The sequence below is a fragment of the Coturnix japonica genome, chromosome 5, assembly GCF_001577835.2.
Source record: "Coturnix japonica isolate 7356 chromosome 5, Coturnix japonica 2.1, whole genome shotgun sequence".
NCBI lineage: Eukaryota > Metazoa > Chordata > Aves > Galliformes > Phasianidae > Coturnix > Coturnix japonica.
Genome location: NC_029520.1, coordinates 5,723,487 through 5,747,788, shown reverse-complemented (window position 1 = coordinate 5,747,788; position 24,302 = coordinate 5,723,487). Strand labels below are relative to the sequence as shown.

The 24,302-nt window shown below is 43.2% G+C and overlaps 1 protein-coding gene and 1 long non-coding RNA gene across 3 annotated transcripts in view; one reads left to right on the top strand and one right to left on the bottom strand.

Moving 5' to 3' along the window:
- The window catches only part of PAMR1 (peptidase domain containing associated with muscle regeneration 1), a 49,615-nt gene that overhangs the window by 14,721 nt on the left and 10,592 nt on the right, over positions 1 to 24,302 (bottom strand). For both annotated transcript variants that reach the window (XM_015863605.2, XM_015863604.2), the window contains exons 2-6: positions 24,041 to 24,217; positions 23,290 to 23,418; positions 17,835 to 17,949; positions 13,344 to 13,561; positions 9,984 to 10,091 (exon numbers count right to left, since the gene is read on the bottom strand). In XM_015863605.2, coding sequence (XP_015719091.1) covers positions 9,984 to 10,091; positions 13,344 to 13,561; positions 17,835 to 17,949; positions 23,290 to 23,418; positions 24,041 to 24,217 — 747 coding nt within the window. The remainder of the gene's footprint in view (positions 1 to 9,983; positions 10,092 to 13,343; positions 13,562 to 17,834; positions 17,950 to 23,289; positions 23,419 to 24,040; positions 24,218 to 24,302) is intronic.
- On the top strand, positions 1,154 to 6,197 carry LOC107314408. Its single transcript, XR_004307387.1, has 3 exons — positions 1,154 to 2,826; positions 4,965 to 5,047; positions 5,355 to 6,197. It is a non-coding gene; the product is annotated as an uncharacterized LOC107314408 (long non-coding RNA).

Here is a 24,302-nt window from a genome sequence, read left to right as displayed (position 1 = left end):
TAAATATTTTTTTAATGTCCAGCAGAAAGCACAAATTACTTTGAGAAGTAAGTCTGCAAATACAAAACCATCCCAACATTCGCTCAAGTAATGACATTTTGCAGTTTCTGTCTGTGGGCAGCCCTGCTGAAGTCAATAGTGAAGACTCCCATTAGTTTTGGTTTTTTTGTTGTTGTTGCTGTTTTTTGTTTTATTTCATGGCCTAAGAGCCTCTGATTTGAGCAAAATCTTTTCCTTGGTTTAACTTCTGTTGTAAGAGCAAGTCTAACTACCTGAGTATCGTTATATAGCTGTTGATAAAGTTTATAGCCTTTGTATTTCTGATTCTTACATGTCTGTTTCACTGAGGAAGCTGTAGCACAGCAATATTACATGATTTAGCAGCAGGCAAGCAGTGAGTGAGTGGAAGAGCTGTTATCTCCTGATACTGCTACTAAATTTACCAGTAAACTGACCCAGCTTTGTGCAGAAATCAACATTAAATAACTATACCATTACATAATCCTACATGTTGCTCTCAGCAGTGCTGTTTTGCACAGAGGTGATGGAGCCAGTGTGGGAGCAGATAGCTTTGTGCTGAATGCAAAGCACTGAAATGATTCCCTCACAACCTGCAAGCAGTCGAGTGGTTACTGTAGGGTAGCAGGATGCCCTTTGCAAATCAGAGCATTGCCCTCAGTCTTTTAAGGAAGTTCCTTTCTGTTCAGCAACCTGCTGAATCAACAGGACTGTTCCCTTTCATATTTCTGTAATTAGCCTGTTTTAAATATTTTGCTATGCAATGCCCTGTGAATGAAGAGCTTTCCAGAGCTCAGATTTTCACTCAGGGATAATTTTTTACTGTAGGCCCTTGAGCACTGAGTACACCACTTATCCCTTCTGACCCCAGCACATACCTGCCAGGTGAGGATGCCCCAGGTTTTCGCAGCATTTGCTGCCAGTGATCTGATGTGGAGGAGGGCTCAGATGGCTCTTCTCAGACATCATCCCTCTGCAGCTTGGCATAGCAGCCCAGAGATGGCTAATGCCTAACACATAAGCCTACAGATACTAACTTTAGCCAAAAGCATAAGGACTTTGGCTGTCAGAATGTTTCTTGAACAGCTGTGTCCTCATAGGGAGGGAGTGTGATGAGGGAATTCTGGAAGCTGTGGCTCAGACTGCTCAGGAGAATTCCTTTTATATTTCTCCTTATAAGCAGTGAGCAGGACTATCAGTCAAGTGAATGACTTTGGTAATGGAGTGGGTTTGATGAAATAGCCACCTCAGTGTGTCAGGTCACACTGCAAGGAAGGAACCTGCCTCCACATTCGTGCTTCAGCCTCCTGCTCTGGCTCCTTTCTGACTTCAGAGCCAGAATTCTGGGCACCGTAAGCATGGCAACGGCCACATTGGGAACCTGAGGTCCTGCAGCATCCTGCTGGGTAGATCTGCCATAGTCTTTGGGACAGAAAGGTGCTGTTGCTCGTGGATAATTCCACATAGCTCTTAAACCAAGTGACTGGCATATGAGAAACCTGCTCTGACTAGCACCGCATATAGCAAGCAGTGTCAGTTGTAATGGAAATGCTCTTCTCTCTGTGACCCTGCTGATACCCTTCTGGAGCTGTAATCTTTTTGTCATTGTCCCTACACAGGGAAAGAGCCTAGCATCTTCTCATGCTCTCAAGACGGACTCTCATCTTCAGCTCATCTGAATAAATGGTAACAGGAACTTCAGGGATCTCCCATGAAGACATTCCCTTTCTTGCCACTGCCTCCTTTAAGCTCCCACTTCTCCCTTTCTGAAGATAACTGCTGACTAGGAAGCCAGCTGTTCTTCTCTAGACTCTGGAAAGAGTGGGACTTAGATGATATCAGATAAGACCATCAACTTTGCTCGTTCTTCCCCACAGCAGGAGAAGTCTGCAGGGAGCTGAATTGCTTTGGAGGGCAGGTGGTCTTGGCCAGGACTCTGAAGGAAATGCTTCACAGGGGGTGATATGTATGCACAGGTCATGCCTGAGCAGGCTGGTGATATCTGCTTTGCTTGCCTGTTTTGTTGCACCTCATCACTTAGATTTTAGAGCTGGCAGGCTCTGTGCTTTAAGTGGAAGAAGAGAATGGTTGCAAGTCTACAACCAGAATTTACAAGGAGGTGATGAAGGAAAGAGAAGATCCATAAGGCTTGAGCTGTAAACTGGGTTGTTTTTTTTTTTCACAAGCCAGATTCTCAAAGCTGAGGAAGAAAAATACAGTAATATGGATTCTTCCCCAAGAATGCCCCTGTGTTACATTAGCTGTCATTCAGCTCCCTAACCAGCAAGAATTTTGGATTAACTCTCTCTGTCCTTTCTCTTGTGTCTCAAAAAAGAGAGAAAACTATCTGCTCTCCACTGTGGCTCTTGTAATGGTGCGCTCTATCAGTTCCATGCCCAGTTCAAGCAGCATCTCCTGCAGAAATAGTGAGATGACAATTTGCCACGATGGCTTTTGGTCCTGGAAGCTCAAAAGCTCCTCATTGATGATCTTTGCCAGTCTTCACATTAACCATGGAAATGTCAAAATATATCATAACAAGAGCAGCTCATCAGCCAACCCCAAGTACTAGAGATTGTAGATTTCCAGTCCTACTTTCTGGGCCTCCTCACTTTTGCAGCAGTTCCACCAGCTAGGAATAACTGCACAAAACTATGACATAATGCCTACTGAAATTCAAATCTTTTCATTCCCTTCCAGCCAATTGGAACTCACCCCTGATGTTTTCCAGCTCCCTGCTTCTGTGAATGAGACTGTATCCATGTGAAAATATGCTTGGATCACCCACTGTGATTTATTCATCCGGAGGTAATTTAGAGGTTGTTTCTTACAATTAGCCACTTGATCTTTATCAGCATTGTTCTCAGCCCTTAGAAAGTTGTGTCTCTGGATATAACCTTTCCGGTACTCGGATGGCCTATTTAATTATACAACTGGACCTGTTTGTGCATGGGATACTGGACTGAGCAAGTCCTAATGATCATTAGAATACACTTTCTCTATTATCAGCAAGAACTAATATGTGGAATTAGTTCCCCGATGTGTCCTTTGGAAAACATCACAATATCATACTGCAGGGGAGAGCACCAACTGCTCAGAGGGGAGGATTGTAGGGCCGCAGAGAAACTGATACACTCATTATTATACTAAATTACAAAGGTGAGTAAATCATCTTGAGGTGTTTCATTTTGGAGATGTCAGCTTTCCAGCTAAGCAGGGACAAGCCTAGGCAATGCTGGATGAGAAATGCGTTCTAGAGAAATTCATATTGCTTAGAAACTATGTGAATATGCATTAGCTATGACAGGAAGACACCATTTCATGATGTACATTCTCTCTGTTATAGCTGACAGCATAGTTCATTCAGGCTTTTGGAGATTTCAGACAGAAAATAAGATCTGGCATTGCCTGTTTAAGAGAAAGGGATCAAAATTATGAAGTGTTAAAATGAGGATGTAGGGAAAAGGAAAATGAAAGGAATTAAAAAGCAGGAGAGTACTAAAGAAGTAGAAGGGGAATTTGATTGGCTGTGAAAAGCAGTTTCTGAGCTCTTGAAGTGTACAAAGAGGAGTATGGGAGCCATAAGAAAGAGCAAGTGGGATACCATTTGTGTCATCATTCCTAGCACCTGGGGCCATCCTGCTTTGGTAGTGTTTTGTATCAGCTGCAAACAGTGTGCAAGGCAGTGGAATCATGCCCATGAGTACAGCAAAGGGAAGTATGTAAGGTGCCTGGCTTGTGATGTTAGAGTGTAAAATTCTCAAGGAGAAACAAAGCTTTTCAGTGAACTTTGGGGGTGGGAAAAACTGTCAGTGTTTCTGAATGTTGGTTATTTCAGCAAGCTTTCAAAGTGGTTTAAAGGTTGCATCAATGCAGTGCAAAAACATGCAATCTGTACATTTGTACCTAAGAAGCTATGAGCTGTGGATCAGTTAGAGAATAAGGAACAGTTAGAAGGAGAGACCTCAGATCCATTGTCTGCTCTGGGTTTAATTTCTTCAAGCTCCAAGGAAATCAAAAGACACATACCTTCCCTTTCAGCTAGGAGCCAGAAAATATTTCCGTCAGCGACTAGCAGCTGTACACCAGCTTCTGCAGTCTGCAACTTTTGCAAAAGGTAGGGGAGACCCCAAAGTGTGACCAGTGGCACAGTGCTTTGTTTTTGGCTTGCTGTACAAGTATTTTGTGCTGAAAAGCTCATTTGTGGCACATGTTAGAGCAGATCTGAGGAAGATGACTGTCTCCTTAGTGATTCACTGATGAAGCAACAAGGAAAACCATTTGTCTTGTCCAGCATGGTAAGAAGTTTCCATCAAATTGTCCCCCAGTAACACTGATTGATCTTTTCACAAAGCAAGTCATACCAGGGAGAGTTCTATTAATAGCTTTACTCTGAGGCATGTTAGTAGACAGAGGAAGATACACAGGGCTGTTTTGGGATGGGAAAAGTGGAGATTTCCTATGAATTATCGTTGGATGGATTTCATCTCAGAAAAGACAGCTTCAGATTGAGAAGACAGCAGTGCCTGGAGCTATGCCCTTGGCAGGATATCATGTTCTTCACCAGAAAGTTCTTTACTAATTATCCATTTTAAAAAGCTTAAAAAATTGGATATTCAATAGGCATTAAGGAAATAGCAAAGGGACTGGAATAATTATCAACAAAGTCGTTATCTTGTCTCTTTAAGCTTTGTTATCAGCTGCGGTTACTCATTAGTGTTTCGAAACACTATAAAATCTTATGAAATCAAGCACTGCTAAATGGTATCAGCAACTTTCTCACAGACTACATGATTTGCTCAATCCAATAGATGCATTGACAGAGCTAAAGGAAAGAACAGTCACAGGGACGAGTGTTTTGCAGCCTGATTCACAGGCAGCACTTGATTGTTTTGGACATTTGTAGTGATTTCCAACCTTGGCTAACAACTGCATTCTTCTTTGAGGTGTTCTGCACCCCTGACAGGGCATCTTGGCTGTTTGTTTAATGGGACCTGAAGAGCCATAGCTGGCAGCTCAGTGAATTAAGGTAACCCAAAATGGATGGTAGGTACCTGGTAAACACCAGGCATAATGTTTGTTGGTTTGGCTGTTGGTATGTAAACAGTTCTGACATTCTTCTAACCAAGAAAGAAAGCTGCAGGAAATATACTGAACTGAAAAGTGGGCCAATTTTGTGTATGACTGCACTAGCCATGTTTTTCATGCAGGAGTATCTTGCTCTGCCTGAACAAACTGCCCCCTCTGAACAGCGTTGCTCATAAAAAGCATTTTTACTGAGTAATAGTGCTTAACGCAACTATGCTATTAAGTAGTGATTCTACCTTGCTTCCCAGGTGAAACCCCAGGAAGTTTCTGGAAGACAAGCAATGAGAGTATCTTGCCTGTGTCCACACTACAGCTTTGCAATGTGACAGACTTAAAGGGCTGTATTGATTTACACTTTAGCCTGTTAATAAGTCTGTAAAACCTGGGAACTGATGCTTTCCAGTTATTTTCTGGTGTACAGGTCTAAAGGAAGCTGAACCCTTGTATAATGACTGTGTAAAAGGCTGGTATCCTTTACTCCTCAGCAACTGTATGCACATATGTGTTTTGGCAGCAGGAGATGTTTTCTTATTTCCCATTCTAAACAGGCATGCCTGCAGGGAGCACAGGAGCAATGTGATGGAGAAACACTGGCATTGCTTTTGCTTTCTTGGCATAGCCACCAAAAAAAAAGCCCACAGCAGAAGACGATGGTAGGGAATGGGGCGGAGTTAATATTTTTTCCCTGTTTAAAGCATCAGTCGGTCAGCTAAGGGCAAGGGCACCCCTAAGAACCATCTCAAATCGTAGTTTTATAGGCCAGAGAAGGACGGAAGGGGACTGTTTCAGCAGTAGGGAAGGATCTGAAAGCTATATTCAGAGGCTGATTGGAACATGGTAGGGCCAGCCCTAGAAACATCAAAGGCTACAGCATGGAGTTAGTTCATACAGCTTAGCCAGCTGGATTAGACCCATCATTAGGATGCAGAACAAAGCCTTTCTTTTTGGCAAACAGGAGCAAAAAACAGAATGAAAATGGAAATAGGTTCGGAGGCCTGAATTCCCTATTCAACGTGAGATCCCTTATTTGCGTAGGAACTCTAGTTCGCCTGTCTTTGTTTGAAATAAAGGTAACAGGAAATTTCAAGGCAGGATGAGGTCAAGGTCTCTTGCTTTGGGGACAGTGGGCCCTGGGAGGACTCCTGAGCCAGAATGCCCTGTCCTGGGAGGAGAACAAGCAGAGTGGGAAAGCATTTGACATGGGGTACCAGGCTACCATCTCCCTACAGCTGCATTCTCAGCAGGCAAGCTCAACACTCAAACTTTAGAAAAGGTCTTTCTAAGTTTGAGATGACCAAGCAGTTGTAACACTATACAGTGTCACTGATAGTCTGATACCTCAGCAGATGATTTAGTAAATGCTTGAGTAAGGCACCATTATCAGACACTTGCTTGTTAGTTTTTCCCTAATATGTCTTTTGAGGAAGCTGCTGCTCTGTTTCAGAGTTTTGCTGAGAGAATTTTTGGCACTTTCTGCATCTCTGACTGCAGAATTATTTGCATTAAAATCCACAGAGGTCAGACAGAAAAGCCCGGCTATGACCTCAGTTGTGTCAGCACAGCTCAGGGGTCAATGGCACACAGGGCACAGGTGTGCAGGTGTACTGCAAATTCAGCTTAAGATTGGGAAGAAATCCAAGAATTTCACATAGGAGTTAAGTTTCTAATTGTATCATCCTAACAGAGCATTCCTATATGTAAGAAGGCATTTGTTGCTTGTCGCTAGATTTTTTCTCAGTACTGTGTTTTAGGAGAAAAGAAGAAAGGAATGATCTCACTCTATCCATTTTACAATTTCTTATAGATCCTTCTTTTAAATAAAAATCTTTGGAATGCAATCAGACATATTAAAATTAAGCATTTCTTGACCTTAAGCATGACTGATGGAAATATTAATGGCTGCTAGAAAGAAATGTGCCTGCACTCCAGCTCACGCTGTTGAAGCATTTAGATTACTGTATTCCCTCTGTCTGGAAACAAAGTCTTCTACTGTCTGCCACAGTAAAAGGGAGAAGAGAGCACTAGTGATCAGCAATCTGTGCCTTTAATCATTTTATGAATATTGCAAATTGCAACTGACAGAACAATTAGGGCTGCATATTACCTCAGGAAAGCAGCTTGACCAATGTTGATGATCCTGTTAAAGAGATGGAATTTACTTTAACAGATGAAAAAAATGGGTTCCTTGAGGTTTGTCATTAGAGTGATCTCCTTAAGTACCACAGTGATTCCCACACCTTTTAAACTACGAATGGAAATGGATAAAAAGATAGACTTCCACTGGGACAATAAGTGACTTAGAAGTTCTGTTTCTGTCATGAAATATGTATTGCTTAATTTGTTGTACCTGGCCTCAACTCTTCCCTCAGTGAGATAATTCCTCCCTTTCCCCTCCTCCAAAGTGAACCCCTTGGATTTCTCGGGCTAAAACTCTCATATCTCTCTGGCTACCTTCTGTTGCTCCACCTCAAATCTTCTACATCCACTTAACATCAAGGGTTTCTAATTTTCTCCTCTTTTATCCATTTTTCTAATGGGATTGTACCTGACCAAGGAAACCAGCCTGAAAGAATCAGGCCTACAATGTCATATTCAGCATTCCAAACGTGACCATTTTATGACTGTTTTCTACAGAAATAACATTCTTGCCTTGGTTTGACCTCACAAGTCTCAGGATAGCACTGTGGCTGCAAACCTAAGAGACATGAAGTGATCTCCCTTTAACATTTAAACTGCAATTCTGTTCAGGAAACTATGTGACTAATTTTAAAATAATTTTAGCCACAGATGTATTTTCCAGTTCTTCTCTTTACTCCTAGAAAACAAACCAAACTTCAGTTTTCTGCTTCTTTTTTTCCTTATACACTGGAAAATACTTATTTACTTCAGTTTTGCCAAAACATATCATATGAAAAATACTTCTTTGAAGCCAGAAAGAACCAAGATTTGCAATGATGTTTTCCCAATGTGATGTTTTTGATTCATGTGTAAGGAAAAAAAAGTCAACTTTTATGTATGTTATGGGATACAGAAATGTAGGTGCTTAATTAAGTATTTCCTAGCTTAAGCAAAAGTCCAATGTATGGCCACAAACATTAGAAAGCTATAATATTTTATCCAGCTGCTCTATTCTTTCAAAAATCAAACTAAAGGATTCCTCTCAAGAGAAAGATCTTTCTGTATATATTTTTAAGTTTCTCCTCCCTCTAGTCCATCACTACATACAGCCTCCAGTGTTTACACTAAGATGGAAGCCTCATCCTATTGTTTATCCTCTACTTCCTTTGTCGTTTGCTGCTTGTGTTGCATGGCTGAAATTTCTACACTGGAAATTACAGAAGTACAAGAACGTGAGCTTTCTTACATTCCTTGAGTGTAGTGTAACACCTGCCAAAACCAGGGTTGAGGTTTGCTGGAAATTTAATTAATTTGAAATTTAGTTTGGTTCTGAGTCAAATGGGAATCTTTTTCATTTTTCTCCTGCAAACAGGAATATAATCTCAGTGAGTAACTGCAAAAAGCACCAAGTTTCCAATCCCTAAATGACCTGCTACTGACAGGAAAAGGATTGCTAGCAGAAGAGCCTGCAGCATTAGACCTTAAGTTGCAAACTCTCCATTTTCAGCAGCCCGCTTTGGACCAAAAACACATCAGAAATCTGTGTGATCAGGTAGAATGTGGCACAATGTTCTGCACCAAAACTTTTTGGGGCTTATATAGTATGTAGAACTACTCCTGTTCTGGCCTGCTGGGAGAAGAATTCAAGTCTTACAAACTATTTCTGAAACCATATAAATCTAAAGGTCTTGTATCTCAAAATAATCCATTTAATAATGTATGGAAGTACTATGTCACTATGACTTAAATTCCCTGGTGAAGTAAAAGTAATTTCAGGACAGAAATCTATTTCTGAGGTGGGCACAAGTGCAGAAAAGATTTTGAAGCAGTGAGGTTTGGTGCATATTGCCCATTCTGAATTAGAATTTTAAACTCTTAAAGTAGGCAAGGCACTGTGTGCCTTACAGCCAGAACACTGCCACAGCAATGGCACAGTGAGTCATACTCTCTGTCTTGGGACAAATATAGTCCCAGTTATACTTCACTGTTATCACTGGAACCCTCCAGAGTCAGCTGGAGCTCCACCTCAGTGGCTTTAAATTTTGGACGCTGCTCCTTTCAGTCAGTATATATGATAAAGCCTTTATCATAGTATCTGTCACACAGTTCTTAGACTTTCTTGCTTTTTGAAGACTTGTTGGATGAAGTCATTTGCTCAAGAATGAAGAAATAAACCCACTGTCTGTTCATTGGTTTTGATCAGATTTCAACAGCATTCAATTGGGAGAACAAAATCATGTAATGACTGTACATATGCTGAGCACCACCAACACAGACAGACAGAATCAACTATTTTTTTGTTCATTTTGACCCCAAGGCTCTGTCTTTCAAGGTGCCAGTGCACTACCTTTAAGATGGCTATTAAGGAAGACAGATGTCTTAGGACTGACTCTGGCTAAAGCCCCAAATGCAGAGTTTAGCTGAGGTATGTGCTGTTGGAGCAGCTGTTTTCTTCTATATGATGGGAAGTAGCAGACAGGTTACTATCTCTGGAAAAGGCTGGTCCATTATAAAATTTCTTGTATGCTGTTCACCACCTTCAATTCTGTTTTACCCTTTTGCACATAGATATAAAGCTCCAACAATATTCAGTGGAAATCTTCATAAACTTCGCACAGCGTATCTTTAGAAATGCTACAAGTGCATTCTCTGGAACTAAGTTTGACTCAGCCTACATACCAGTGACACTTCCTAACATTCAAAGAGCTGCATTAATGACAACCCTGGCAGATGCTCATACACACAGTGTCTGTACTCACAGTTTTCACAGCGACTCCCAGTATAGCCAGCGAGACAGGCACACTTGTAAGTACCACTTTTGTCAAGAATGCATGTTCCATCGTGAAGACAAGGAGAAGAAGAACACGCTATAAGAGAGAAACAGGAACATTCATGATGTCTCAATAGGATGGGGTTCTATCTTCCTTTGTTATGGTTTTTGCTGGGAGTAAATTGCATGTTCTGGTAAAAAGTGAGAAACATAAAGTGAAATGGTCCAGTGCTCATTAAAAGCCTTTTTACACTCACTAAACAGGAGATCTGCTATGGATGGGAAGTTCTTTCCCCACCATTTGTTGTTTATTTTTAACATTTTTCTCTGACTACTGTCCAAACGTGAGAAAGATTTATGGAAGAAAAATAATTTACATCAAGCTCCAACAGTGTTTAGGCTTAGCATAATTTAAAGAAGTATAGCATCAGCCTATATTTCTCCTCCCATTCATCTCAGAGTTAAAGGATGAGTTGCAGGATCCATAGTAGTTCTGTACTATTGCGTTTGAAGCATTCTCTCTGCTGCAGTCCAGAATGACAGATATCAGAACTGGCAGTTTTCCTGGAAAATACTTCAATTGAAGCATGATCTTTGAGTTATATCCAGATGGCAAGTAACAAGAGATATATAGATGCCACAATTGAATTTCTCCAGAGGTTTCATATAGTGATGTAACTACAACTTGTGTCTATGTGACCAGTGAATATCTCCCAGATCTCTCTAAGGACTAAGGTCTAAGTAAGGACAGTAATTTTTTCCTGAAGAGAAATATATATATATGTGTCCAACTAACCTAAAAAATCTTGGGGAAGGAGGAGAGCCTGTATGAACTGATAGCTTTAATCACTAGTTTAAAGCCAGAGGGCTTTCAGCTTTGTCCTCATCCCAGCTTTTTTTCATAACTGCGAATGAGTGAAGATAAAGCATCAAATACCACCCTAGAAAATGCACGATACCCAAGAGGAAGAGATAGTTTTCCTTTTAAAGGAGTCTTGATTGCCCAGCTTCAAACACCATGGGACAATTCTACAAAACATTAAGGCTCTGACGTTGTGTCAAAGATCACTACATTATGGGTACAAAAAGTAGAGTGCTATTGATATTCAACAACGGGCTTTCATCTAAACAGATCCAACATATGTCTAATCCCTAGGAGATCCTGATGCCTCCCCATCTGGCCCTCCACCCTTCTCATATGAAGTCTGCTGAGCGTCTTCATATCGCTCATGCCAATTACTGGCTTCCATTTGACAGTTGGCATGGGATGAGTGACAGAGCACAGGGACCTAACACCTGCTTCCAGATCAGGCAGCACAGCAGACTGAATGGTCTCTTCCTTTAATAACAATACATTGAGCAACCTTTCTAAAGGGGAATAGAAGTTTTGAGCTTATTCTGTATTAATCAAAATCTTTCTGGCTGTTGAACCAGTGACCTCTGTGCAGCCAGAGTCACTGCTTCAGCAGGCCATGACTTATAAGTCTGCACAAAGCTCAGTGGAAGGGAAACAGAAAGGAAAGCACAAGCTACCTTTCCACTCCCCTCCATTACACTGCTAAGGTGCTGGCAATGCCTGCTCACCTCCACATCCTGATAGTGTTGCTGCAGCTCTCAACTACACCACGGGCTATTGCTCTAGCAAACCCTGTGCAGCCTCTTCCTGAGAGCTTTCCACAAGGCTGTGCACAGAGGGGAAGCTCAGGGGAAATGCTGCACTTCGTAATGTGTTGCCAGAGTTTTCGATCTTGTGCTGCCCTTGCTCTCAATTCTACACTGCCCCATGCACGCTGTATTCTTCCCCAGAACTGTCCTGCTGGCCAGGTTAATGCTTCACACAAAGAGACGCTGAGAGTATTTTAAAAGCCTTTCACTGCAGTTACACATTAGGCCAGAACAGCCTCATAATAAAGCGTACAATGAGACCTCCTCACAAACTCTAAGAAGCCCTTTGCAACATGCTCTGTGTGGATTACCACACTTGCAACCACCCAGCCTCAGAATAATTACCACTAAAAATGGGGCGGAAATAAAGTGCTCAACAGTATTCGAATACCAAGTGTTCCCTGCTGGGTAGAGAAAACAGAATCAATTCAGCTTGTGCCATATGGAAAATGTTAGTTTCCTGAGTGTAGGCAGCCCTTATGCAACATAGCCCACACCACAGTCGTTTGTTCTATATCACCTCTCCCGCTGTAAGCCCAGGCAAACTATCAATAGCAAACTGCTGCAGCTACATTACTAATGGGTACACTAAAGATAACAGCTGAAGAACAGGGCAGGCTCAGGAATGACACAGGCACCGCATGCAGCAGTATGAACATTTCAGATTGCTAGTTACAACCCTGATCACTGGCAACAGCTGATCCACAGTAGGCTTGTATATTTATAAAAGGATTATACAAACTAAATAAACTTCCTGAGCCAGATATACTCTGGACAACATCATGAAGTGTGGGTCATCGGGGTGTTCAGAAGGCAAGTTATGCTGAGTCATAAATCCTGCAGGGTTTTCCTATGGCAAAGCAACGCTCCCTGATTAGTCTTCTGTGCCAGGAGTACTGGAGATATATTTGACCAAAATTCCCTTCATAGCTAAACAAGGGAAGTACAGAATGAGCACGCATATGGGTTAAAATGCAGTGGCAAAATGAGGAGAAAGCTACACTTTCTAAGTTATTTAGCAGCCTGAAAAAAAAATAAAATAAATAAATAAATAAAGAGAGCAATGCAGGGCACTCAAGCACTGAGTACTAACAAAAGCACTGGAATTCTAGAGCCCTGCTTCTGTCATTCATACCGCTAAGTTCATCACAGAATGAGAAAGGTCTCTATTTTCTCTTTCTTGAAGAAAAGAATCTGCTCTTTGTACACGCTTTATTTGTAAAGCTCTAATGGTATGACACATGAGCCAACACCAGAGGCATGTCAGGGTATTTTCACTGAAGTAATGAGGCTTTGCATCAGGTTTCTCCTGAGACAGTCACTCTGCTCCTGCACACAGCATCAAGCAGTTCCACAACTACAAAGATATACATGTCCCTTTCTCTGTCTTCTTATGTGTTCTTCGTTCTCAGATTCTCATAGAAAATTCCCACAAAAGGGCAGCCTTTCTGTGCTCACCAATGTGCTTGCTCTTCACACAGGTAGAGGGAATTTACTCTTTGTTAGGAGAGCCTCACATTCACGTGCTATGTGATGGCTTTTGAACCCTCCCTGCACTGACTTTGCGTAAGCTGCTGTAGGCAACACAGCATGAAAGTTTTTAATGAAGCAAAACAGGGAGAGAGATTAGTGACACTGAATTAATGAGACTGAGTGGCTTGTTCCACTTTTTGGATTATTTTACCTGTAATTTCTTCAAAGACAGCGTGAAATCCATCAAAGTTCTTGGATCCATCAGACTGGAAAAGGACATGGAGTGAAGACCCGGTGCTTCGAATAGGAGCTGGCCTTTCATTTCCACAGAATTTCTTAATTACTCGGCTGTCCAAATTGTCCCCATCACGTACCTCCACATAATCATACTGGCACATGTAATCAAACTCCAGGCTCAGCATGGAAAACCTTGGGGAATAAGGACACACACACACTCAGGCCTCCTACTCTTCTCCCCTGTGCACCCTGACTGATGTATCTGGAAGCTTGGTTATGCCCCCACCTCTGTGAATCAGCAGGTGCTGATAACATGAAGGCCCTCTCACTTCATCTCAGCTTTTGCATCATGATCCTTGGAAGCAACTTCACAGAAGCGCTCCATGAAGGTATTTAAGTGGCTGAACAGTGAAATCTAAATTGAAGTCATACAGTCTGTTCACACACATCAGGACCCTAGCCAGATCATGATGTTAAAAATTCCATCCAGTCAGATGCAGTAGGGGGTATATTTTTTTCCTGGCTGTTTGCTAAAAATTGTTCTCTTTCCCCTAGGTAGAGTCCTAAGTACTGGAAGTAATGATATCAAAGACCAAGTATCAAAAGCTGTTTATATTGAAAGCCATTAATTCTGGATACAATGAAAACTCAGAGAAGTGACAAAAGGAGAAAGAGACAGAAAAAGGGAATCTGGAACAGCACAGAACATTAGAAAGCAAAATGGTAGTAAACCCCTGATGTCTTGCATTTGCCCTTCTTTTAAAGATAGAAATAAGGGACAGAAGAAGAGAAATATTTAAAGCTTTTTCCCACAACGTCTGTCTTTCCTAGCTTTGATCCAGCCACTGCACAAGGCTCTCGTTCATTAACAGCAACGTTATATGCTGCTGTTTGAGTTCAGAAGGGCACAGGGCCAAAGCATGCCACCAGAATATGAATGAGAAGCATAATGAGAAACACCAAGGGATTCTGAAGAGTAAGCAGAGGCTAGGGATGCCTGGCTTAAGCCTGGTACAGAGGAAAAGAATGAGAAGGTCTGGGCCTGGGAAAAGGCCATGATACTAACTGAAGATCATTTTATAAATGAAACTCCTAATAGTCTCAATCTTCTTGAGAACTCCTAGCTCCATATACTGTAGTATTTAGGATTAGGTCAAACCTCCTACACTGCCTTTTCCAGTGTGGGCCTAGTGTTTTGGAAAGACTGCATTTTCACACCAAAGAAATGAGCCAAAATTTGGTTCTGTTGCCAGAGATCTCACAGTGTGAAGAGGCAAAAAAGTAATGGAGCCTATTTCCTGCTCTTCTCTTTTGCAGACTCAGGCCATAAGGAAGTTCCTGCACTACGTATAATTACCTTTTTTGGTCAACTCATGAACTAAGAGGCCTTTTCACTCAGTCACCTTTGTTCAGACCATGCAGTTGGTTTTAAGGCATCAGGAGTAGAGTGCACAAAAAGAAACAGATGAGCAGGTGTAGGATGCTACGTCAATGGAGCAGAACCCCTCATTTTTTAAATAATCTGAATAAAATAAGAAAAAAAAAAAGACACCTGCTTTTAATATGCATAAGAGATTTATTCAACTTAGATTTGTATAAAATGCATGTGTTAGAAGGCTGGACTCTAGTTCTGTCAGGTTTGCCAGAGATGTCCTCACAAGCATCAGGTTGTACACTACGTCTTTATAACATTGTTTTACTAGCAGGTCAAATCCCAGGGACCTCCCCATTATGGAAGTCACAAAGCAATACAAAGTTACCCGTTTGTAGCAGAAATGCTAAGTCACAGCCTGAAGCTGTAATTGAGCACCTGGTGGGAAGGCAGGGCCAACCCAGGGAGCTCAGGTGTACACAATGCACCTGAGTGACTGGAAGGCATAGAGCCTGGATCCACCCCTTCCCAGACCTCATTTAAGGGTTGGCAGTGGAGGTGAGGGTGTTTTGCTGGAGATATCTGCCCACCTGAGATTTTCAGAAAGTAAGCAGTTGTTTTTTTCCTTGGTTTTTGTATCTATAGCTGCTGCATTTGGGCTTGTTCTCATTTGCTGCAGCCAAAGACTTTGCCACCCTTCTATTACTACTGCACTTTCTATCATGTTATACCATTGCACCATTCATCCTTGTAACACTTATCAGGCTACAGTTTATTCTGACTCAATCCTAAAGATATTTACTGGTTCTCTGAGCTGTTACATTTCTGATTAAAATTAAGTATGTGTGTAAGTATACCAGGAATGTTTCTGGGACGTCTGCCATGTAATGAGAGAAAGGACTAGGATGACTACATTAACTCTGTGTAGTACTGTGTACAGATGCAGAGGCAAACTGTCAGCAGTGCATTCCTGAACAAAGAATATCAAGAGACATCACACAAGGTGAAGGCAAAGAATGAGAAAATTGCATGTAGAATATTGTTTTATCTGTTTCCTGTGCTTAAAAAAAAAAAAAAAAAGATGAAAACAGAATGTGAAACACTTAAGGCATAATTTTACTTAGCATAAAGAAAATACACTGTATTGATGTGAGATCCCAAGGTTAAGACTCAGAACTAGCAGGTCAAAAAGACTAGTTGTCAGGACTCTTTAAGGAACCATAATGTATACTGCTGTTTAAGACAGTTGCAGTCTATGTAATGAATTTTACATCCCTTACCTGTAAGACTGTGATTATATCCTAATTCTATTGGCTATTATGAAGAATTTTAATTTAGTACTACTGGTTATCAGAGGTGAAACAGAATGAAAATTATTTTGTTACCAGTGATGCTGATTCAGCACCATGCTGGCTGGTAGAGCTCTAAGCAGTCAGCCCTCATAGAGGGAATCAGCGTATTTATAGAGCAATGCAGCAAACAAGGGTTCTGTGTGGATGGCAGGACCAGGAAGATGATTCTAGAGGCCAACCCTTCTGTGTAGGTATGACTTAAAGTAGAAGTTTCCAGATAAATGCACCCTTCTTCCCCAGTACCTATCTGCTGAAGTACCAGTGACCAGTTTGAGGCCCACCTTGAAAACCTCAGCTGATTCTGAACAGTCCAAGGTTTGCTTAGGTATGGCAGATATAGGGTTGTATGTCTATTTAGCCTAGAGATTTCCTCCTATGCTTTCTGTCACACAGGGTGGCACACTGTTGTCATTGGCTGTCAACTCTTTACCCAAAGATGGGTGCATCCACCAGTAATAACCATGAACAGGATCCATTTCTACTCTCACACCTATCCCCACAGAAGTAAAGGCAGGTTGACAGCTGTAGTTGCTGAAGAGCTTTTTAGCTGAAGAACTTTACAATTGATAAAATCTCATATAACAATGTAAAAATACTGGATTAGCATCTCCCATAACCTCTGCTGCATATATTGAATGCCTAGCCAACAATGTATTTTGAAGACAAAGTAGCTATAGCTCATACTCACTGAGACCCAAGCTAAGTTGTGTTATGATGCCAAACTCTTCCTCATATTATTGCTTCCCTGAGTCTCTCTGTGCCTGAAGAATTATGTGCTACATAATTCTCAGCCAAGAAGCTCCAGCACTAACCAGGCAATAATTACAGCTGCTTATAACTACACAATAGGCTTGCATTTGCAAGTCTGAAGAAAAGGGTATTAGTGTTGGAATGCCACAAGCTCTTCATTTCTGTTCAATTTATTTATCTTCCTCTTATTAAATATTAAGTCTCTTTAACTATATAGGAAGAAATATGTTTATGTATCTTGCATAGTTTCTTTGCCTGGGCTCCAAAGCTGGTGAAATATTGATGCAAATGCTTTAGCTACTGTTTTTATTATATTAGCTGGTGGGTTTTGAATGTGATCTCCTGCCAAGCTTCCTGCTGTGTGTGTGAGCTCCCTGCCATGCAAAGATGAAAACAGTATTAATTACCCTAAAAGGGGTTTTCCTACGCTAGGAAAGATACCTGATCAAGAATTGTAAGCTGAAGTAGTTTGGGAAGAGTTAACAGAACAAAGACCATGAAGGCTTGAGCAGCAATACCTTGCAGAAGAACCAGTCACATCTACAGACATAGGAATGGTAAAAGCAGAGGCTGGTAGAAGACAGGGCTAGTAACATGAGAGTAAGAAAATTAAGAGAGGGGAAAATGCAGGCTAAATGCAAGACAGGTACCAACAGCAACTCTCTGCTGACATAAGACAAAATGTCCCTACAGCTTTTCTACAGAGAATGTTCCAGGTCAGCCTGGAACACACTTGAGAAAGTACTGGATGTTTTTGTGTCAAGGTGTTGAGGAGATCTAGTGAGATACGTTGTGCCCAGCATCTGAGAAACTCCTCAGCATCCAGTTATGTGGGAACTGAAGGCAAAGCATTGTTGATATATGCAGTGGCTGTCCATCACAAGCTAGGCCAGGTCTAAGCTGAAGTTGCCAGATGTGTAGTGGTGGTCCCCCAGGGTGAATGCCTCTACTGAATTGCAACCATTACTGGCTGAAAGCCATTATGACCTACCTCAATTCAATGTTAAATCCGGATTGAACATGGATAGTCCATTCGCATCGTGCATTCAGTGGGTAACTCTCCAGCAAAATCTGACCTCTAGGAGCCCGATAAACCTGTCCACACCCTGGGGAGAAAAAGAAGAAAAAAGGCTGTCTGAGGGATCTTCAGATTACACTTGAAGAAAATACAAGTGGGAACTGCATTGGAATGAACAGATAGCATGGCTCAGGAAGATACCACTTTCTCACAAGGCAGTAACTAAAATAACAGAACAGCCACACAAATGTTACAAGGAGTCATGATTCTACTAGAAATACTGTCTGCATTAAGACAAACTCAAGAAATATTTACTTTCTTGCTTCTCCCTGCACTGCAAAGCAGCTCTATGATACTATTTCTTACAGCATTTGCCTCATTTGGGTTTAGTCCATCTCCAGCTCACGAAACTTTTGATAGATCTTCTGTCAACCTGCATAAATACTGAAGGAGTTTTGCAGAAACAAGGAGTTTTTGCATCCAAAATCGTAGTTTCAAGTCCTTCACTAGGAGACGTTTGGAGGTAGAGAAGTTGATCTGTTCCTACAGGAGGCATCTATTTGCCATCAGGATTCACCACATCATCCTCACGTGTTGGATGCTGGCATGCTGATGGATATATGAAATCACCCAGACTTCACCTCACTGTAGCGTATGTATAACATGCAGCCCTCAGCCCTTCTCTGAGGTTCGTTCCTATCCTTCCTGTCTTCCTCTGTCAGTGTCACTCAGCTTCATACCATAAAATCTACCCCAGTGCCCACCAGCAACTGAACAGGACAAAGTACTCCAGTCACTTCTGCCCAGCCTAAGGAAACCATTAGAAGAAAAGGACCTGAACAAACAAGCAGACAAGGTCACATATGGAGGAAACAATCTTCATGGCTATCCTGCATCTGCCCCAGGCAGCAGTCCAGGGATAGTTGTTCTAATTCCTCATCTTGGATGCTGAATGTTTGTATCCCAAAGAGTTCTTTCACCTTATGTAACCTCTCCCTTTCCCCAGCTATAGAATATGGCTAACAGAATTTTCCTCTGTGGAAGAAGGAAAGTTGTTCAGTAAATTCTGCAGAGCCTTCTGTGATCTGTAAATGAAAGTGCTAGCAAAATGCACAGTGAAATGATTACACACCACGCAGAGCTCATTTCTCAGCTTCTGCTTTCCCAACTACATTTTTTGAATGGAGTCTTGCACACAGCTACATTCTCCAGTAAACCTTCTGTTGCTTTGCTGGGGATGAGGCTGGAAATGTGAGCAAAAAACCGTAACTGAGTCTAATAGATCAACTGAAGCAAGGGATCCTGATAGTCTCCACACCACAGGTAACCAGACAAATGACCCAGCAGGTCTCCATGGCAAGTCTCTCACTTTGTTTTAGCTCCTTAGTTCAACATAGAACCCTGCCCTCTCCACTTATTTCCAAAAAGGAACACATTTTTAACCAATAATGCAGGACTGATATTCCCTATAGGAATGGTGGATTTCATGCTTGTCCCAGGGCCTGTGTTTCCTTTAGGATAAGAGGGAGACAGTGACCTGATTTGCTGAAGTAACAAGCATCCGCAGCTCCCACTGATCTTAGTGCCTGGAAATCAGTCCTGCTGCATCTCATCTATGGGGAGATGTGAAAACTGAGGGTCAGTTGCTCCACTTTCTTAAGAGTTAGTTGCTCAAATGAAATACCCTTTGTTCATTTACCCTCAGTTACCCCTAATTAGGCAGGACCCAAGAAAAGCAAAATCCTGCTCGGAGCTGTTCCTCCCAAGTGTTTCATCCTCCTCTGTGGCTTGCTTCGTTCCTTGTGTAGAAAGCAAGGATTAATGGCTGTGCCTAGCAGCCGCATTATGATTCAGCAAGGCCGGCAGGATCTGTTGTGGTGCACATGATAATGCTCCTTCCCACAGCAAGGAACAGGGCCTTGTGCTGCCGCTGGCTCCTGCCTCAAAAACAACCCGGGACAAAGCTGTTAGAAAGCTTCAGATGGTTTGACAGAGGGCTTGGATCACCTCAAAGAAAGTTTCCCTTTTGCCCCAAGGGCCTTTTGAGTTTGCTGTGCCTTTAGCAAAGGAAAGCCAAAGAATTGGTGCACAGAGATACTTGTGTGCAAGGCATACTAAATGTGCTTTTCTGTTTGCAGTGGTACAGCCTGAACTCTCTGAAGGAAACAGGCTTGGCCAGTGAAGCAGGTGGTCCAGAGGCCAAAGAGGGAACCATTCAGGGACTTTCTCCAAAAGAACATTCTCAGGTTTTCTACCACCCTCCTCTGCACAAAGCACCTGTGACCAGATCTGTGCTCCTGTATCTCCAGCCCTTCTCCCAGAGGTTAAGATGACTTCTCAGACCAACAGTTCAATCATCTGTTGCTCAGAAGTCCCTTTCTCTTCCCGTTCTGAATTTGCAGGAGTCCTGGAAAGCTCTCAAGAATAATTTACATCCTAAACACAAACGCTGGCAAATGCTGCCTCATTTACAAAAAAATAATCCACTTTGGCAGGCTGTCAGCATCCTTGTTCCGTTCCTGTTCCTGCAAAAAAAGGCAGCTTTCAGGGCTGCAGTGAGATTTCCTCTGAGGCTTGTTACTAACAGAAAACAAAACAACTCAAGAGACCTCCGAGTTCCTGCCCATAAAGACCCGTGGGTCTGTGGAGGAAGAGGTCCTGAGGAGACCTCCGGTAAGAGCCCACTACCTGCTGTTCCTCTGACACAGCATCAGCGTGGGGCTCCTGCAAAGGTCAGGTGGGCTAAGTGGAGAATGGCAGCAGAAATGCTTCTGGTGTTCACAAACAGGTTGACAGGTTGCTTCCACTGTCACACCTGGTTGCTACCTGATGCTTATGGCTGGATGGTGTTACAGGAAACGTGTTGTGTTCAGAGTCTCTAAAACTACAATTACTGCTGCCGCAGGGACCACCTGCAGACAGCAAGCAGAGGAAAGATGTTGGGTAACGCCGTTTCCTTCTCTGCTCTAGTGGACAATGTCTTCTTGAACCATGTGAAAACTGGACCTTGAGTGTACAGTGTAAAGGAAAGGGTCCAGCAGGAGGTTGATTTTTCCTCTGTTTTTAGATTCTGACGTGTCTTTTAAGGGGTGACAGTCCAACCCACTACCCAGACCCACTAGGAAACATCCTAGTACCTGACTGTCCGCACTCAGTGCACTGTCATTTCCTAGTAACACTCTCTTGGACTCCTCTATACCATTTTTCTTTTCACCATTACACACCATACCAGCACATGTACAAAGGGCACAGCCCCATTGCCGGACCCGTGGTTCTGCATCCACCTCAGCACACCTGCCAGCTACCAGGACCTGATTCTACCACTGCGACCGTCTGACCGTCTTTCCATCAGCCCAACCCATGCCCGTGTCCCCCCCCCCCCCCCCAGCAGCAGAGGAGGAGCGAGTCGTGCAGCGCTCCTGCGGGGCGCCTGGTGCCACCAAGCGGCCGCCTCGCGGTACTTCAGCAAAGGGCCCGGGGGTCGCCCTTCGTGTAGCGAGGGGACAGAGCGAGAGAAGCGCCCGTGTACAGCGGAGCCCACCGGATCCGGCCAAGTGAGGGGCAATCAGAGCCGAGAGCAAAACACGAGGAGGGGGTCGATGCTGGACGGCACCACAAGGGGGAGGCAGAGGGCCGCGCTGCCGGGGAGGGCACGGCCGGCTTTCCGAGGTCGGGGAGATCCCTGCCGGCTGCCCCAGAGTTATCTGCAGTTGTGGAAGCTCAGGAGTGTGTTGTGAACACGGGCTGTCCTGTCTGCCCCTCTCTGTGTGGAAGAAACAGCAGCGATATCTTCCCACCACACCCTGACACTGAACCATGCAGACAAGCCCATCTTAGTGCCACACTACAACCCCCAAAGGAGAAACCCGGTGAAAAACAGTCTGTCCAAGTTCTGTGAAACTTCAGCACTGCTAAAACCTCCTGACAGTCTGAAGTGCAAGGCTGCATTTGCTTTAATACACAAGCAGGCAGAAATACACCGTAGACCACCAGTCTATTCAGGATTAGGTGAACCAACGATTCCTTCTTGGCTGCTTTCAAGTGCTTGGGAGCTTTAGAATCACCCCAGAGCAAAAGGGTCTTTAAAGCTGCAGCAGAAATGCTAAGTCAGGGCCTGAAGCAGTGATTGAGCACCTGGTGTGAAGGAAGGGCCAACCCAGGGGAGCTCAGGTGTGTGTGATGAACCTGAGTAACCAGAAGGGGTGAAACCAGGATCCACCCCTTCTCTGACATCATTTAAGAGTGAGCAGTGGATGTAAAGGTGTTTTGCTGGTGATTCCTGCCTTCCTGAGATCTTCTAAGAGTAAGCAGTTTTTCTTCTTCTGTTTTTGTATCTGTGGTTGCTGTATTTGGGCTCGTTCTTATTTGCTGTTGCCTAGGATTGATTATGCGACCCCACTCCTACTACTGTACTTTCCATCACATTATAACATTATGAAAATGCAATCAGAAATCACGTTTTAAATTACAGGGCATGCAGTTTATCAACTTCTAAAGACCAAGACTGAGTTAACCTTATTGCTGAAGTATAGATTCCCTGTATTCTGGTGTTTAAAATAATTAGTTTGCTATTACCTCCCTAACTTTCAGGGGCAGTCTTTAAATTGTTGCTTTTGCATCTGTGACTGAGGTTAGATGAGCCTTAGGTGTGTGGAATAATGGACAGAGAAAAGTAGGAAGATTAGATCCTGCTTTTGTTCCTTTTGGTGAAAAAAAGTGAAAGAGGCAGTCAATAAGAACTGAGAGAGGGTTGGTGAAAGACCGTGCTTTCACCCATGTGAAATTGGTAAAGGAAATGCTTGTCTCCAATTGTTTATGAAATACATTATTAAAAGATACCACTTGTACCAACAGCTTAGCAAAATCCACTCAGGAGGGGCTTTTGTGTACCCTCTGAAACAAAAATCTTCAGCCATCACTAGCAGGGCCTGGAAAACCCTGTGTTTTCTGGTGATGCTTTGAAGTGTGCTGGAGGTACAAGGAAAGGAGAGTGCTTGGACTTCTGGGGGCTGGCTCTGCAGCCCAGGGGTTGAGAGAGGACAGAGGAGAAGCTCTCTGATGTAACTGCTGCCCCTGTAAATGTTTATGCATTGCTTAAGTCCTCTGGAGAATCAGTCATGCTGACATTATGTCTAAGAAATGCAGAGACCAGGAGATTTTCAGAATCACAATAGTTAAAGTTTTAAAACAAAACAAGACAGAAGTTTAGCAGAGTTGTAAACTCCCATGACTTGGGGGCCAGGCCAATCCCCAGCAGGCAGTCTTGGGGAGGGAACTTTTCCCTGCTATAGGGAAAAGTGCATATCTGCTCAGTGCCTACTGCTGCTGCACCTTTACAAAGGTCATGGTAGGAAGGGCGCAGCATGGCTCTGTCTCTATCTCACTGCATCCTATCCCTGACTTGCCTCTGCCCACACAGGACACTTACTCATGCAGTCCCCTCCATACCAGCCGGCTCTGCACTCTGCGCAGTAGATCCCTTTGATGTAGAAGTCATCGAGTGTTCCTCCCCAGGAGCCATTACGGCATGACTTGCAGTTCTCAAAAATGGTGCAGCCTGAAAGGAGAGACACTGTGTCAGGGAAAGCCCAGCTGAATTGCCCTGAGAGGAGCAGTTGCACTGTGTTCCGCACAATAAATGCCAACAGCATCACTGACTGCTGTGGTGCTGACAGCTTCCCAGCTGTGAACCATACCCAGCCTCCACCCCACAACCTTAGACAGCTTAGACTTTAGGATATGAAGCCAAGCTCTTTGACTGGCCTGAGCCTCTAAATCTTGTTGCTTCAGCTATAAATGCACCTCAGGTGTCTGAGTGTGCATGCTGGGCTCAGCCCCAGTGGTTCCAGTGTCTTCTGATGATCACTATATTTCCTGCTTTCCCCTTTTACTCCATCCTCTCCTCACTAATCAGACTTCTGATCATCCCTCCCTTCTCACCTTGGGGATGCACTTCAGCTCAGAGCACCTATGAGGCATTTCTGGTGGGGAGCCAGCTGCGACATCACTCTTTGACATCTGCCAAGCCTGCCTGAGAAGTTCTGAGCAAGGAGAGCACTTCTGGTAGAAGGGTTCCTGATAGGAGATGCTACCTGCTGCTAGAGTGCCTGGCCAAGTGCCCATTGCCCTCACTGCTCAGCAGCTGTCTTTACAAGATCACAGCATGACAGTAAGCATACCTGGGTGTATTAAGCAGGAATCACATTCATTCTCCTCATTCCTGCAGCAGGGAATGGTGTAGCCCACTTTTTCTTTCCGTCCTGGGCAGACACACTCGATTTGGTCGTATTCACAGCATTCCCGGCACATGATGTTCCACTCTGCCCCAGGGCAGTTCTCATTGATCACTGTGTACTCTGCAAGTGGGGAAAGAGAGGAAGGATGGAGGGGGCAGGAAAAAAAGTCTATTATCTGGTAAGGACTTACAGAATCTGTTACTCA